The 17,627-nt window shown below is 42.1% G+C and overlaps 1 protein-coding gene across 2 annotated transcripts in view; it reads left to right on the forward strand.

Annotated features, from left to right (window-relative positions):
- The window catches only part of PPTC7 (PTC7 protein phosphatase homolog), a 41,930-nt gene extending 24,312 nt beyond the window's left edge, over positions 1–17,618 (forward strand). The window contains exons 1-5 of one of the 2 annotated variants that reach the window (XM_014964269.1): positions 5,792–6,059; positions 9,303–9,501; positions 11,463–11,586; positions 13,498–13,627; positions 15,268–17,618. In XM_014964269.1, coding sequence (XP_014819755.1) covers positions 5,804–6,059; positions 9,303–9,501; positions 11,463–11,586; positions 13,498–13,627; positions 15,268–15,326 — 768 coding nt within the window. In that variant the 5' untranslated portion in view covers positions 5,792–5,803 and the 3' untranslated portion in view covers positions 15,327–17,618. Of the gene's footprint in view, positions 1–5,791; positions 6,060–9,302; positions 9,502–11,462; positions 11,587–13,497; positions 13,628–15,267 lie in introns of those variants that run through there. The other variant, XM_014964277.1, reaches the window with a different exon arrangement.
- The last annotated feature ends 9 nt before the right edge of the window (positions 17,619–17,627 follow it).

Raw genomic sequence — 17,627 nt, forward strand, 5'->3', positions numbered from 1 at the left:
GAAAAAAAAAAATGTGTGTGTGTCTTAGTTTGTAATAGACCAAATGAAATTCCCTTTTAACATGGGAGCATGAGTACTGTCACTTGTAGGGAAACTACAAATTATTGAGAAGCATCCCCATTAACCATTCTATTCACTGACATTCTTGTCAATACAGCTAATCCCAGTGTCAGCAGAGCTGTTCTTAAGTAATGTTGAATGTAACCTCTTAGAAATGTGGTAGCTCTCTTTCCGAGAATGAAACTAAAATCAGGTTATTCTTCTTTACCACAGCTTCTGGAAGGGCATCGCACGCGATGCATTCTGATCAGAATTTGCAATTGAATGCTTATTTTAATTGTAAGTGCTATTGATCCTCGTTGCTAGCAGACAGTGTTCTGTTGATACGCACATCTTAGTACATCTTGAACAAAAAGCAGGTTCTGTCAGAAATCACAGAAGGGAAGGAGCAAAGCTGAACACAGTACAGCAAACACAGTACAGCAGGTGAGCATTAATCATACCTATGGCGCAGGAAACGTTGCAAAAATCTCAGGCTGCTTACTTTGGTTCACCCGTGCTGTTAATATTGTGAGCCTGGGATTGTTGGGGCTGTAAGTAATTTCAGCAGAGCTTGGCTGGGGTCTGTTCCACAGTAGCTGCCCCTTCTCAGCGTTTAAACACCAGCCATCAGTAGCAGTTCAGCTACGAAATGAGTTCCAGGGTTGCTCAACACCTTGAGAGATGAAGTGGTTATAACTACGTAGGGAAGCTTTTACGAAACTTTCAGAGATAAATAACAGTTTAGTGTTCTCCTGTAGCTCCAAAATCCACTGAGCGATTTCTGGGGTTCAAATAAAATGTTTAAGAGATCTACCTGGTAAAAACCTGTTCCAGGAACAACAGTCTATTGTAGCAAGGGGGGAGGAGGGGAAAGAAGGAATTACTTCTTTTTCCTGGAAGTAGATGCACAATTTAATGTTTTCAGTTCCTTCTTTCTCCCTCAGTCTCCTTCAATATTATCTCTCACTTTGCTTCTTGTTTTTTTGTTCCTCATTATCACACGGCCAGTTATTCTTCCAGTACCTCTCTATTTCATGCAATGGTAGTTTAAGGTCTGCTGTAACTTTTAAAATGCATAGCGTGAATAAGTAACCTTTCCTTTTGTAACTAGTTATCAGTCACACACAGTCTGCCTTCAGGGATTTGTGTTTAACCAGGTTATTTTTTTGTCAAAACTCGGGGGGGAGAAGGAGACACTGTTTGGCTGTAACACTGTGATCCCACAACTGCTGCCAGTGATGCTTTAGGAGCGCTGGCTTGGAGCGTGTGACTTGCTCTGGCTGGATAATTTACCGAGGTGTGTGATTTATCTCATCGCTGATAACACAAGAAATCTTATCAGTTTATCTCAGTTCTGATATGTTGACAATTAGGTGCCCTATTTCAAACTTGTGTGAGTGCAACAGGTTGCACTTTGTTACCTTTTTTAGCCTTCTGTGTTTGATGCGAAATAGATTCGGTCACAAATCTATCCTTTTGATGTTCTTTTACCAGTGATTCAGTGCTAATTCAGGTCAGGATCTCAAGAAATTTAAAGTTCAGTGGGATGTGTGGGGCGTCTTACAGAGTTAATTGTGGTTGCGTGCAAAAGCAATTCCTGCTGGCTCACTTGTGCCTGCCTGGTGCTTCTCTCTGTGATTATTATTCTTAGCTGATGCAACCTTTGAAAGTATCCATCTTTCAAGAGATTTTTGGGACAGGGTGATACTTTTGGACTCTGACCGTGGGTGGGTTAGTTTGCCAGCTAGCCAGGACTTCCCCTCATAACACCATATTAAACAGGGGTTGATTAGCATTGTGGTTTTGTTCTGAACTTTAAGCCTGTTTGATTTATATTTGCTCTGAACTGGATAGAACATTTGGATCTGACTTACAAAAGTGGGCAAGAAAAAGCACATATCGCTCATCTCGGGGTTGGCTGGCTGTTCCCTGGGCTTCTGCAGTTAACCTTATGTGTTGGCAGCCAAAACAGCTTCACGTTTGCATTTCATCTGGTATTTATCCCAGGTGCTTTTAGCATTTTGAAATAAATTTTAACAAGTTTCAGTGCCAGTATATTCACTTGCTCGGTGTCAGTGCTGCAGCATCAGTCACTGGTGCTTTGACTTGAAACTTCATCGCAACTTTCTCTCCCTGAGAGATCTTGATACACGGAATCTTTAAGAAGTTAGAAAGAGCCAGTTTTTGGACTGACACATGCAGTGAGTATTTAATCTGGCAGTAGTAGTTGCGTATTTTCCAGCAGAAGGCAATGTGGTGGAGTGTTAACTGTGAAAGTTCTCCATAATGTAGTTAAACACTTGAGAAGCATTTATTCTTTAGAAGTAATTTATTGTGAAATTTTCAATTGTTTTATTTATGGTAGTTGTTCCTCTGGCCACAGGCATTTTGTCATGTCACGTGGACATTTGTGTCACTTCTGCATAGGCTTGGGCAGGGAATAGCCAAAGAAATATTATTTCTATAAAATTTTCTGTTTAATTGACTGGGTTAGAAAAAATCAAGGGTAGTTTACAGTTGAATTTCAGCATTTTTTCTCTGCCATACGGTTTGTCTTGAATGGCCTGTGATTCCTATTTTGTAAGATGGTTATTTTAAGTCAAATGGTGGATACTGGAAAACAATATTTAATGTTTTACAGTGAAATGTGAGAAAATGAAAATCTGAATAGTCCCTTGTTAAAACTAGTTATTTTGAATATTTACAGGGTTTTTTTGGTCATACATAAAAACAGAGATAATATAAATGAATAGAACTTGGCATTATTCCTTGGCAGTGACGCCGCCAATAGCAGTACCTTTGAATTTTCCTTTGGGGACAGGGGGAAAGCATGCTGTTATGTAAAAATTAGTCCATTTTTGAGTTGAGTTTTCAGGTTTTGCTACTTTTGGAGTTGGAAAGATCTCACAAATAGTTTTGCTCCTTGTTTGCTGTATATCAAGTATCTCAAAGTTTTCTTGTCATTTACGTTTCATCTATTTCAATAGCGGTTTATTCAGTCTGTTTTAAAATCACACTATTCCTTTCCCATAAAACCACTTGGTTTATATTGAGTGTAAAGGTACCCATTTTATTTTAAAACCGTGCTGAAGGTAGGACAGGATGGCTAAAGGTCTTAGGGAATGTAAACATCTTCTTTTAAGGCAAAAATAAAAAAGGTGGATGTTTTCTAGGTGGCAGTGTGTGGTATCAGGCTTCTTGAATGTGCTTTGCCTTTGCACTGCCATGGATCTTGGGGGCAGCAGTAATTCCTGGCTGGGTGCCGGAGCAGGAGGAAGCATTTGACTGCTCTGGCAGTGTTGGTGAGCCATGCTTTGGGAGCCAACAAGGTCATTTAACTTAAATTAAATGAACTGACTTATCACCTTCAAGAGATACAGTTTAAAGAAAGAGAGGGGAGAAAAAAATCTCAAACCTTTGCAAAAAAAACCCCACGTTGTCCATTTTGGGCAAGATCAAGGAATAGAAACCTGTGGTGGTCCATGAGTGAGGGAGCTGCTGAGCTGTCGTGGAGGTTGGAGTGGAAGCAAACCCCAGGGCCTGCTCGTGAACGTGATGGTCCCCTTTGCTCGGTGCCAGCCGTGGAGAAGGAACACACAACTGTCCTCTTGATTGTTAAGCAGACAATCTGTTCTCTGAAGTAGGGGACAAAGCTAAGGCAGAGGACCTACTTGTGGACCATCTAGAGGATGATTGTTTTGGAAGGCGCTGGCAGAGCGTGCTTCAAGCTGTTTATAGCTTGCAAAAAAGCGGACAGGAAGGCAGACAGACAAAGCCATTTCATGGCTCAAGATAGAGTTTGAAGTGCGGTGCCATGATTATGGATTCAGTTTTCCTGCCCTGGAGTAAGAAGTGAACAATCAGGTGGCATCCTCTTATTTTTCTTTAAAATTTGAAATTGGTTTTGATAATTAACCTTACCAGGTGCTTGCTCTGACAGCTTTCTTGCACTGTATTTTAATGCTGTAGTATTTCTGTTTCACTATTTCCCAAGAAGACTAACACAAAAAGGGTTTACAGATCGCTTGAGGGAACTCCGTAACTGGTGATGAGCTTGTTTTCTAACCACCTCAGGAGCCAAAAGCTGTGGACAATACTTGTCAAACATCATCTTTTCATTGCCTTAACCCTGTTGTCAGTGAAGCAGTGCTGTATTCAGCTGAAAGAAAGTATATCTGGACTGTGTTCATCTTAAAGGGGAAAAAAGCCACTCGTGGTAGCTTCATGTAGAGCATTGTCATCCAAAATGAAGCTTAGTTTCTGTTTCAAGTTCTAGATCTAGAACTTTTTCTTAATAATATCTTACTCTAGACTTGTCTGCACAGCAGAGGAAAGCAAAGGGTTAGTTCAGCATTAACCTGAAATTGTGAGACCTCTGAAGAGAGGATTAGTCTGTTCTTGGTGAAACCAGAAAAGGCATTTCCGAGAATGTCAGGGCTGCTTTGATGAGCTTCTTCCCGGGCTCTGGTCTGAAGAGGTGAATACGGGGATCTGTCTTCCTATAGCATTCTTCTGAGAAAGCGAACGGACAAAGCAGGTGTCTAAAAGGTTGTGCACTATTTTTGGGCGAAATCTGATTAATGTTGATAGGCTGTTGAGAATCTGGGCTATAACCTCCTGTCAGATTATAGTTCGTGCCAAGGTCGGCTCTAAACCTTCCGTCTCAGTTTCAGATGGTGTCCCGTGTGAAGGGCATTTGTAGATGAGGCAAACTTAGTTTTACCTTCTCAGTCAAATTTTCATGCCTTTGCTGATAGTGGCATTTTTTTCTGAGGAAGCTGTTGTTCTTCAGCAGAATCTGAAATTGGCTACTTGTCCTTTTATCAGGAACATAGTATTTTAGCTTTATTGTGTTCCAGAAACTCATGCTAGAAATGGTTAGTCCCTTACGTGTTGAGGATCAAAAAGATTTTTTGGAAAAATTTCCAAGTAGAAATATTTTTATCTCATGAATACCTTTGGACAGTGTTTTACGTTTATCGTTGAAGCCAACTGAGGAAGTTCAAAATACTTTAGCCAAATGAGCAGCAGAATGTCATACCTGTTGTTTATCTCCCTCTGACCACCCCCCTTTTCTATGTGCATCTTCATTATTTGCCTCTACCGTTGCTCAGAAGCTTCCCAAGCTTTGGCAGAATTGGTGTAATTTTCTGCTGTCTAGGTTGATTTGAATAACTGAATGAAAATTGACTGGATCGTAGTCAGTTTTCATTCTCTTGCTTGGCTGAAGCTGTAAGCGACACGCTATCCTTGCAGGGGTAGGTCCCAGCATTGTGTTGGTTACGTGGGTTTTTTTGAACACACTTTTAAAATGGAAGTTTGGTTTCTACAGAAATTGATATTACCAAATAGAAAGCATTATCCGTCGTATGTGCAAGTAGCTTAAGGGAAAAACTTTGGGCTGCTGAATAGTAGGGAAGAATTTCTGTATCATTTCTATCCTATTTAAAATCTTAAAAACTTTCCTATTTAAAGCTAATAAAAACTCTATTTCCTTTTTAATGGTTTAATCAAGGGTTGATGTGATTGAATACCCCTCCTTCCCTCCAAATTTCCCGTTGTTCTCTACTGAAGTCAGCCTCATCTCAGAGTTCTCAGCATTAGACATTTACCTTCAGCAATTCGGATTATAGAGATTTGTCAAGGAGCTGATGTCAGAAGTTATCTTATAAATGCTTATGCTCTTTTTTTTTTATTTCATAATCAAAAATGTCTTTCAAGCAAGGTCTTTGTCCTACTTTTTAGTTACTGAATATCATGAATGATGTCGAAAATTAAAAGCCTTGTTTCAGAAACCACTTCTGCCCATCTAAGCCTTGTTTTCTGTTCTCTCCTAGGGGTGGCAGATGGTGTGGGCGGCTGGAGAGACTACGGGGTTGACCCCTCTCAGTTCTCAGGGACTCTCATGCGAACGTGTGAACGTTTGGTAAAAGAAGGACGGTTTGTACCCAGTAACCCTGTTGGGATCCTCACCGCGGGCTATTGTGAGCTGCTGCAGAACAAAGTACCTTTGCTTGGTAAGAGAGCAAAAATATATACGTTGCATCTGTGTTGTATGTTATCTAGACATCTGCTTAGTCAAGGTTGCTTAAATCTGTTGTCAGCTTCTACGATGAATTTCCAGGCATTTATCTTTTAATTAACAAAAAAAAATAATGTAGAAATGTAGTTGTCCTGGTAGTATCTTTATTTTCTTATGTGTGTTTGTCAAGGTTTGTTTAAAAATTACCTTCATTCAGTAATGCAAAGTGCTCGTATGTGTGTATAGCCATAAGTGTGTATATATATTCACATATATATATTAAAAAAAGGCTAAGTGTGAGGGGTGGTAGTTCAGCAGTGCTTGCAGAGAGTTTGCAAAACAAGTTGAGCAGTAGAATACACCGTGGTGTGTGCACTCCTCCTCTCTGTTACGGGTGTATAAATAACTGTTCTCCCTTGAAAACTCTTAATGGTTGGTTGTGGCTTTCTGCTTAAGCTATGCAAGCAAAAATATTTTCTGACGATAATTGGATGCAGTTCTGCTCGTTCCTTGCCTTACTGCTCCCCTTGCCTTTTATGTCCAATGAACTTTAAACCTCATTGGTTGACTTCAGTTACTGAAGTCAACACATATGCTTATATGATATAAGCATATAAAGCTTATATCATACAATCACTGGTACTGTATATTGTTTTTATAATTCTTGGGAAAGGAATCGTTACAGATTTTTTTGCAAGCAAACTAAAGTAGATGCTTAAAATATTCTGTGTCAAACTTGAATAGTGAGCCAGATAGAGAGGCAACATTTGGCCTCAGCTGACAACCTTGAAAACAGAATACGTTTTTAAAGGGCATGTGACCTTGTACGCACCACGACAGCGTTGCGCTGCGTGATACGCATGCTTCTCACCTGACCTTAAACTCCTCTGCCAGAGGAGTGCTGTGTAAGCTATATTTAACTTGTCTTCTGAGCTTCGGAACAGATGTTCTCGCATTATATGCCTAAAGAATAGGTTTTGAACCTCAGAAGTGACCTTACGTGTCGCTAAAATAGCAGCGGTCGGTAATTACATTAGGATTCTGTCTGTGTAATAGTGCTTATTTGTGCAAAGCAGATGTAGCTGTAAGGGATCTACGAAGTGGGCCACTGGTGAGAGCTCTCGCCGCGGCTTTGTAGACGGAGGCAGCTCTGCTTGGCTTGACCTTTCGAATTCTGAAAAGCAGCATATGCTGAGTCACAAGATCTGCATTCCACACATGGCCTCCTAGTTACACTCTGCTAATAGAGTTAGAATTTGAAACTAATGATCCCTAGTGTTTCTCCTTTAACGGAGAACAGTATTTTTAGAAGTAGAAATAAACCCCCAGAATTACCAAAGCAATGAGCATTTAGAGTTCAGTTAAAGTGAAGGGAGAGGACTTCATTAAGGAGGATTCATTAGGCAGTAACTTTTCCTTGCTCTTGTGCTCTAACTCTCGATACTTAGTTTTCACTGAATTTTTAGAGTTGGAAGGGACCATAGAGATCATCTAGTTTGTCAGAATTGCATCTAGCAAATATTTTAAAATAAGACTGAAGTGAGAGGAAACTGTGCCATTTATTTAAACACAGTTCATGTATTGCAGAACAATCTTGGACGCAGCCACATAAAAAATCTGATTTTTTCCTAAGGTACTGCTTTGACTTACCATTCACTAAGAGTGGAGAAGGTCCTATATATTCACTAGAGAGTGGTTTAAGTGTGAGTGTATTGCAGAGATCTCCCAGTATGAGAAGGGGAAACATCTGGAATAGGTGGTGCCTAGAGCCAGCAAGCCTGGTTGTAAGTTTAGCTCAGTGTGAGCCCGTGGTCTGTCCAACATGGACCTGCACTTGGAAACTCCTGCTGGAAGAATGTTAGGATGGAGGATGAAGACTGGTCACCAGCTGGTCATGTAGGAACTTAGCTTAGAGGTAGCACCATCTGGAATAGGTGGTGCCTAGAGCCAGCTGGACTCTGCACCAGCAAGCCTGGTTGTAAGTTTAGCTCAGTGCGAGCCTGTGGTCTGTCCAACATGGAGCTGCACTTGGAAACTCCTGCTGGAAGAACGTTAGGATGGAGGATGAAGACTGTTCACCAGCTGGTCATGTAGGGACTTAGCTTAGAGGTAGCACTCAAGAAGAAATGGACTCTGCACCAGCAAGCCTGGTTGTAAGTTTAGCTCAGTGCGAGCCTGTGGTCTGTCCAACATGGAGCTGCACTTGGAAACTCCTGCTGGAAGAACGTTAGGATGGAGGATGAAGACTGTTCACCAGCTGGTCATGTAGGGACTTAGCTTAGAGGTAGCACTCAAGAAGAAATGCTTTAGCTGTATTTCACCCTCTTTGGGAGTGAAAGTTCTTTTGGTGGATGTGCTGTCCTGTTTGCAGAAATGAAGTGATTGCTGATTGCTGTGAAGGACTCGGTCTGTGAATGGGTGTCTTTGCAGTACATTATTTTTGTGGCTTGCAACCAAGCACAGTTGGTGGCCTCTTAGCAGTGAATGAATCAAGAATTCCTCGGTGCCCTCAGGCATGGCTGGGGTAGTTCTGGGCATGGCTGATGAGCAGATACTCTTCCACGCTATCTTAACTTTAATCTGGAATAGTATTTGTCTCTGAAACATGTTTTCTTTAAACTTGTGAAGTTTGTTTCCTGAAGATGTGATGGGATTATTTTTTTCAAGCATAAAGATAGCTCTACAGGGCTGTACTATGAAGAAAAGCATTTTAATCTTCTGACAAGAGTAATGCAATAATACCTAGTACTTAATTGCAAGCAGTTCTTTACTTGGCGTGATTTATTTACAGCTGATGAGTGAAACTGTGTGGAGGGCACCTGGCATTGTATGGATGCTACTAGAATTCTATTAGCTCAATGATTTCGGAATTTCAGTATTTTATGTGACTTCTGTAAATCCAGTCCTATAGCAGAATGTGCTGACATATGTTGGGATGGAAAACTGTAAATAAAGTGGAACAAAACAGGTATCTGTCAGCATAATGTGTTTACCAAAATCAAAGCAGGAAAAAATAAGTTCTATATAAAAACTGTAGTTTATCTCGCAAAGATTTCTAGCATTCTGTATATTTAGTATATATTGACTTTGGCATTATTTAGTATTTCCATTTGTCCTGATTTGTAAGCTTTGATAAATATTGGAATAATTGGAATATTTGACTAAGGAATTAAACCGGTGAAAGAATAACCAATTTGTGCAAGGCTGACTGCAGTTCCTGTCCTCTCTGTGCTCCCAGGAAGCAGTACAGCCTGTATAGTAGTTCTGGACAGAACAAGTCACCGTTTACATACAGCCAACTTGGGAGATTCTGGATTTTTGGTGGTCAGAGGAGGAGAAGTAGTCCATCGATCTGACGAGCAGCAGCATTACTTCAACACTCCCTTCCAACTGTCCATAGCTCCGCCAGAAGCAGAAGGAGTTGTCTTAAGTGACAGGTAAGATGGGAGAGGGTCGTAAATTTTTATTCTGTGCACTCTGTGTGTGCACACATAGAAAGACCTTCCTGAATAAAGCTGCTGCCTGAAGACTGCAGCTGGATTCATGCTGCTCACCCCACACGAGTGGCCTTTCTTATCGGTGGCTTTCGTTCCCAGTCCCTGTCTGTGCTCTCCTGAGACTGCTTTGGAGTAGGCTAATTTAGATATTTTGGCAGTGAGGTAGGCGAGTACTTGAAGAATAGAGCAGAGGGGACATGTGACTGTAACTTGTGTTTCCAAATAGCTGTGTTTCCCGCAGCATATTGTATTTGACCAAAACGAGCAAAAAAACTGTTTGGCGGAACATCAAGCTGGGAAATGAGTGTATTAGGAAAGGACAATCTGTTCACAGAAATGAGTCGTTTCAAAGGCAGACTTGTACTTGTGTTTTCCCCTAAGAATGTCAGGCTGATCCATCCTCTGACTTTGTGAAGTTTCACCAGTAAAATAAAATATCTTAAAAATACATAAATCGGCTTTCAAGTATGTCTTAAAATCCAGCTCTCAAATTAATGCTTATACACTCACTAAAGTGATGTGCCCCTTCTGAATACAAGAGGATGATAAAGGGATCTTCAAAAAGTGACCATAGTATCCAAGGAATGCAACAGGCATCTTATGGTTTTGATGCTGCATCAGCCTTGAGATTTAAAGCCTTTTAAAGGTTTTAAATGTTATAACTTTTAATGGCAAAATAGCTCTTTTTGAAAATGTTGTTTAAGTTGTTGAAACTCCTGCCCATTCTTGCATGTGGTTTTATTACTTCATCATAAGACTGCAGAGTGGAAGCCCGGGTAGAACTCTGAAACTAGAACCTTAAATAATCTAACCTCTTTATTAGGCTAAAATTAAATGATTGTTCAAAATTCCAGAACTATAAATACCTTAACTTTTCTGAGATGCTGTCATCCATGGGAAGACAGAACAGAAAAGCACGAGGCTGATTGATAATGTCCAGTGGAAGTCAGGAAAGCAAAGTAATCTGAGTCATCACTTAATAAGGAAAGCACAAGATAAATGAGCTCCCACACTTCAGTTCTGAATCATGATTATAGCTTTCTGGCTAGTTTCTGCTCTCTTCTTGACGTTAATTAGTACTCATGCGTGTTGTCTAAACGCTTCTCCAGTACTTCTTTTTTGATTTGCTGTCCCAGTTAAATGTTAAGTTTGGCTATCTATGGGAATAGGCAGGCAGTCTTGACTCTTAACCTTCCTGAAGCTACAATTCAGTTGAGGGAAGCAGCTCTTCTGCTTTTTGTTGTAGCCAAATGGCATGGGCTGCAGCAGTTTCTCTTAAAGACCCCTGAAGAATCTTTAAAAATGAAGGGTTTGTCATTATGCTGCTTCTAAGAATCAGATTTTACAGCAATGTTCATGACTGAAATAGATATTTTCTCTTCTTGGCATTGTGTAATATATTAGCTGTAAGTGGACCAACCGGCCACGGTCTCCTGGTAGCAATTTCCAGACGTTTCATAATCCATCGCATTCAAAAGTGATTCAAAATCCTAAAGTGTTTTGGCCGTTCCTGTTATGAATTGTCCTCTCAAGTACAGCTCTTACATATTTAAGATGAGTGAGAAGGAAGCCCTGAGCTGCCATTCTACTTAATGGTTTCCATGGAGATACACTTGTGAAGCGGATTACTTTGCAGGATTGTTCATCTGGGAATTTTAAATGCAAATCCTTTGTGTAATAGCTGGAACATTACCTGTTTGCAATCACACTTCTTCTGTTGTAGCTTTCTTGACAAGCCATCCTGGTGCAAAAGCTCCACAGTTAGTGATTGTTTTTTCCCCTTTTGCAGCAAAACACATGAGTAGTGAGTGACAAAAGCTGTTCCTGGGCTGGTTTGCCATTGCTCGGTGCCTTGGTGAAAGCTGGAGGCCTTGTCTTTAACCTCTCTGTCCTCTTCACAGCCCCGACGCTGCCGATAGCACTTCTTTTGATGTCCAGCTCGGAGACATTATTTTGACCGCCACAGACGGGCTGTTTGACAACATGCCTGACTACATGATTCTGCAGGAGTTAAAAAAGCTGAAGGTGAGTGTGTGTGTGTGTGTGTTCTGGATCGCTCACTCCTCTTGGGCTGGTTATCCCTCACTTGAATCCCATTACTTCTTATGCACAGAACTTTTGTATTATATATAAAACATGCACCACGTAGTGCTACTGTTCAGAGGCTTTTCACTGAATGCCATGTGTAAGCAGTAGAAAGGGACGTTGACCCCAAAGCACTGTCTCTTGGATCTGCATCAGGCCGAGTCCAGAAGCAGCATCTTGGGCATAAACTTCCCAAGTTGCAGCTGGTACCGAGTCACTGAGGGGATGGGAGGGTGAGGAGGAAGAGCTGCCCATGGCCAGGCTCCTCACACCTTGGATTTTATCTGTACTTGCAGGCTGTAGATCGTACATTCTCTCCCAGGTTATTTGAGGGGGTGAGCTGAATGCTTAAAAATAATTTGAAGCTTTTCTCAAGATGTGTAAAGCAGTAATTCCAAACGAGCATGGGCTGTCTGAATTGTGGGTTGTGCGTGCATCTTTAATGTTCTCTAAAAAAGTACCTGGCAACTTTTCCAGGTTAATGACCACAAATGTTCTTTTTAAATAGTAAAAATACATTAAAATATGTTAATTTGGATGAGAACATTTAGCTCAAGGCTATTTACTTACAGAAAGGCAAGTATACTTAGGAGGTATCAATATGTATAACCTCCCTGAGGAAACTATTTTGATGTTATGAAATGCAAATGAGGTTAACGTAGAATTAGAGTGCGGTTTCAAAAAATTTAGCCTGCTCTTATCCTGCAGCTACGGAACTGAAAGGTGGGGTCAGGCAGAGAACGGGTCCTTGCAGACAAACTGTCTGAGAGGCCTCTGCATCAGGCAGAGCCCTGTGTTTCCCCCCTGCAGCCCCCGCTGTTGCTCTCTCCTCGGTGCAATATTCAGGTCTGACATTGAGAAGCGCAGAGCTGCGCTGCGGGATGGAAAATGTGACCCTTCTGCAGCAGGAGCCATCACAGAGGCTTCAGTCTGGGTAGTGAAGGTGACAACAAGCGTTGAGGATGTCTGGGGATGCGGTGGTGGCTGGGAAGGGCCTGGTGTCACTAACCTGGGTGGCTGTGACTTTGGCTGCAGCCAGATCAAACCTCTCTCCGCTGTGTTCCCACCTTCCTCTTGCTTCCTTAAGCCTGGGCGGACGCTGGAGATGGAATTCCCTTGTGGAAGAAAGTTGAGCTCCACCTTTTGGCGCGTTTGGGAAAAGGCACTGAAGTCCCCCGTGAGGTTCAGCCAAAAGTTAATCACGTAAATGCCTCCCCAAGCTGCGGGGAAGGCTCTTGAAATGACAAGGCATTTTAAAATAGTTACAAACACAAAGAGCAGTGGTTGGCTTGAGTAGGAAAAGTCTTGGAGTAAAGCAGCGGAGTTACTGAAACAGGCAAAACATGGCACTAAAATCCAGTCTGTAGAAAGTTTCCAGGTTAAATAAATTTTTTCTCATCTAATTTTTAAAGTGCCCCTTCTTCCCAAGTGTGCTCTGGTCAGTTTGGGTGAGAAGGTCAGAGAAGTCAGACTTCCCCTTTGAGGTAAAACAATGACTTCAGCAGAGTTGTGAGGGAAGGGCAGCCCGTGTCCTGCAGGGGAGCCTCTTTAGTCTTAGCATTAGTCTTCCAAGTTTCTAAATTCCATAAATCCTCCAAAACCAAGTCTTGGAGCTGCTGGTGGGGAACAGAGCTCTGGGTTTCAGTTGTGAAGCTTTGCAGCTCTACCCCCCATCTGTAAAGCCTAAAGGATGGTGAGGGTTCCATCTGGAAGAGAAGGTGGTAACTGGTGCCCTAATGGGGAGAGAAAAAGGTCAGGCCTCAGGGGCTTGTAAAACTGACACACGGCAGCAAAACAACTGCTGGGAGACTACTTTCTTGTAAGAATAAACTGTTTTCCTCGTTAATTTAGAACTCCAACTATGAGAGTATACAGCAGACTGCAAGAAGCATCGCTGAGCAAGCTCACGAGCTGGCATATGATCCCACTTACATGTCGCCGTTTGCACAGTTTGCATGTGACAATGGATTGAATGTGAGAGGTAAGAGCTTGGTGGTTGGGTGGGTTTTTTTTTTTTTCTCCTCTTCCCACTCCTGCCGTCTTTGAGAAACCTTTAAGCAAAGTTCTGTTCTGATCTTCCACAGTCTGATGGGAAAGCAGAGCATTAGGAGATGTGGTTGGCAGCAGAGCACCAATCCAGAGCTCTGGGTTTGGCAGGGACCCCAGCTCCTGCCGCAGGGTCATCCCAGGCCCTGGCTGAGCAGAAGCCTCCCGTGGGGAAGCAGCTGGAACGCAGGGAACGCAGAGCGCTGATTTTACTTTATTTTATTTTTTTAAAATCTAATATATACACTCCTGCCCCAGGAATCCTGCCTGACTCATGTTCTCCAGGCTCTTGGGGAGACTGTACTTGACTTACTCATTGGATTCGGGTCCGTGGGGGGTGGTGTGGGGGTGTTGGTTTGGGGGTTTGTTTTTTAAGGTCTAGTATTATTGATGTATTTTTAGACTCTGCCTGCCTTTTGGTGTTGGGTTTTTTTTTTGGTTCAAATTTCTGACCCTTGTACCATCAGTGTCCCCATCCTGAACTCTCTGGTTCTATTTCCTGCACTCTAGAAAGATCCTGACGCCTGGCAGACTCCAGGGTCCCACCAAACACTTTTCTTCATTTTCCCTTTCTTTTTTTAATATCTCTAATTCTGCTAGTGAAGGTGTTCTCATGATCTCTGTATCAAGAGGGCAGGATTTCCTGCAAGACCCTTCAGCATCTTCCCTAAAGGTAGAGGCAGCAGCTGTAAAGCTCAGGCTCCCTGGTGCTACAAAGCTCAGTCGTTCAGTCATGAAACTGCAGATCCAACCCCAAGGGAGTGGGTTTACTCCCGACAGGAGAAAATACCTCCTCTCTCAGCTGTTTCTGTAGGATTTCAGTGTTGCTCTTGCTGTTCAGGTTTGAAAAGCAACTACTAAAAATCTTCAGTAGCTTCTAGAAAGATATGCAGCAATGCAGGAGCAGGTGCTAAAGAGCTGTTTGATTTACAGTAAATTCCTGAGAAGGTACTTCTTTTTTTATCGCATCTTGCTTGGAACAAAGCAATCTCAGGGTTTTGTACATTTATTTAAAAAGCACCAAAACAAACAAAACCAAACACTAAATCATAGAATCATTGAGGTTGGACGAGACCCTTGGGATCATCGAGTCCAACCATCTACCCCACTCTACAAAGTCCTCCCCTACACCATGTCCCTCAGTACCGCATCTAAACGTCCCTTAAACACAGCCAGGGACGGTGACTCAACCACCTCCCTGGGCAGCCTGTTCCAATGCCCGACCACTCTTTCAGTGAAAAATTCCTTCCTGGAATCATCTGGTAGGAACCAGGCTTTCTGCTGGCGTGGCTGACAACAACGTTGAGGGTTCTGCACTCCTTTTAATAATTCTTGAACTCACTACGGTTTCAAAGGAGAGCGCTTTTTTGTTGTTCAATGTCATTGCTCCCCTCAGCTGCATTTCGGAAAGGAGGTGGGGGAAGCAGAGCTTTTCTGTCTACACAAAACAGGTTTTTCAGTATTTATTTTTCCAAGAGCTTTCCGTGGGGGAACGTCACAGATTGTAAGCAGCCGACCCGCTGTGCTTTGATGCAATTAGTTTGATTTTTTTTTTTTTTTTTTCCTTTATTACAGGGGGAAAACCAGATGACATCACCGTCCTTCTGTCCATTGTAGCCGAGTACACAGACTGATCTGACGTTTTCCTTGTCCCCGAGCTCCCGGTGTCACTCACGCGTACGGTTTCCTGCTGGCAGGATCGCTCTCTTCCTCCGCGCCTGATCCCAGCAGCCGGTTCTCCAGCTCGTTGCCCGTCACCACGCGAGCGAAGTCCTGGTGAAGAACCACTCTCTGTGACACTGGTCTTCGTCCGCCAGCAAGGAATGGAGAAGCTCAAGGCTTGAAGCATGTCTTTCAGAGCTTTGTCGTTGTCCTTAAAAAGGGGGAGGATCGATCCCACTGCGCTTGAAATGTGACTTAACTTTCAAAAGGAGTAGAATTTGGTTTTATCACCTTTCAAACTAGATTCAGTAGGTAAAGCCTCTACCAGAGGGCGCGTTACTCTCTTCACTAGAAACGTTCACTCTTCATTAAGGGGTATGTTACAGAACACCTTCCGTAAGCATAGTCTCGTTAACAGTGATAGCTGAGGTTTCGTGTTTCTGAGCTCCAGTTTTCAGGAGATTTATAACTGCTGTAAACATTCTGCTCTTGCCATCCATGGTGTCAGCCTTAGGAGCCTTTTCTAGTTGGGAATTTCAAAAAAAAAAAAAAAAAGAAAAAAAAATCATACTTAGTTCAAGTTATATGGATGCAAATGTGTTTTGTGATTTCAGGTGCTTAACTGTGATCTTAAAAGTTCTGCAGATCATTCGTCCATAATGGGCCTGGTATCTGGATGTTTTGGCTGTGGATAATTCTACTTTATTTTTTTTAAAAAACAAAAAACTAAAAAAATGTTACCTCGGTCTCGAGAGGCCGAGCTGGCCAAAGTTGAGGTCCTTTCAGCATTTTAACCCATCTCGCCAGGGCGGGGGGATCCGGCAGAAATGGGGTTGCACAAAGAACAGATCATCCTCGACTCCCAACGTCTCCGCTTCTGGTAGAGAGTTCTGTTGTTAACGAAGCATAATTGGTGTTACTAATTGCCACTCTCGCTTGTGTAGAACAGAACATGCTGCACCAGTTTTAAGTCCAGTTGATCCTTATTTTTCTGACTCTCCAACAAGCACCTCTTTGCTTACGCTGTGGCAGCAGCAGCAGCACGTACCTGAATGGAAACAATTAATGAATAATCAGCAAAACTTACATTTCAGTAACTAAAGTTTAGGGGTTTGGGAATGAACCTTAATGATGTTTACAGGTATCTAACAGCCACTTTGCAATATGACATTTCCTTTTGAATGACAGTAGCTCACGTTTGTGTCCCCCCCCCTCCCCGGCCCCGTCCCAGCAAGCTGTCCTTTCCCTTCCCCGAGGTTCATACAAAAAGCTGATAGCTGTAAAGATATATATATTTTTGGTCAGTTTTTTTCATTAACTTTTTTGCTGGTAGAAGAGTATGTAGAAATAAATTAAAGCCATGTTTTTATATATAAAAAGTCGGGTAATGTTGCTGTTTAGGTGAGTGCAGTTAAACTCGGTCAGTAAGTAATCTTACCTGCTCTCAAAAGGAGATTTTTACTACCTGGTTTATTGTATTAAAACTGTTTAAGTTTGAGGTTACCTCAACTTGTTTAAAGAATTTTTGTGGACTTGTACTGTATATTTGCGTAACTATGTCAAGCTTTTATTTAAGATCATTTTAACATGTACCATGTACATGTCATTTTACTATATTTCAATGCATCATGCTTGTAACAGGCATTTCATTTATAATAAGAGTAAGTGATTAATTTGGAAGCTCTTCGGTAATTTATCTGCTATTCCTAAATTGGCATAATGTTAGCTATTTTCAATCACCTTGTAATTACTCATCAAAATGCCTTAACTGCCCTAACTTGACCAAAATACTATTTTGGTGAGGGTACGGGGAGGATTATATTAATGAAGAAAACTTAATTAGTTTTGCCATCCATGGAGCAGTGAGCGGTGGGGAACTTTGCACAAATTGTCAGTCCTTGTTGGTTTTGTTTTTGTTGTTGTGTTTTTGGTTTTTTTGTTTCTTTTTTTTTTTCCAATTGAACAAGCTGTATCTCGCTGTCTCGTGAGGAGGAATGTATCACGCTGCCGTACAGGGCTTCGTTTCTAGCATTTGGGAGGGGGGGGTCTCTCTCCAATCTGGGTGTCTTGACATTTTACTCTCCAGTATTTACTATCGCGCTTCTCCATTAGAGCAGATTTGATCAATTCTTCTTTCCCTTCAACTTACCTTAAACGCTTGCCCCCGCGGAGCCGGACTGCGCTGCGCTCTCTGACCCCTCGCTCTCAGCACCCTGGGCCCCAGCACCCCCTTCTCCCCCCACCCTTTATTTTTTTTTCCCCCTCCCCGAATT

The sequence above is a fragment of the Calidris pugnax genome, unplaced genomic scaffold (genome assembly GCF_001431845.1).
Source record: "Calidris pugnax isolate Ruff unplaced genomic scaffold, ASM143184v1 scaffold32, whole genome shotgun sequence".
Taxonomy (NCBI): Eukaryota; Metazoa; Chordata; class Aves; order Charadriiformes; family Scolopacidae; genus Calidris; species Calidris pugnax.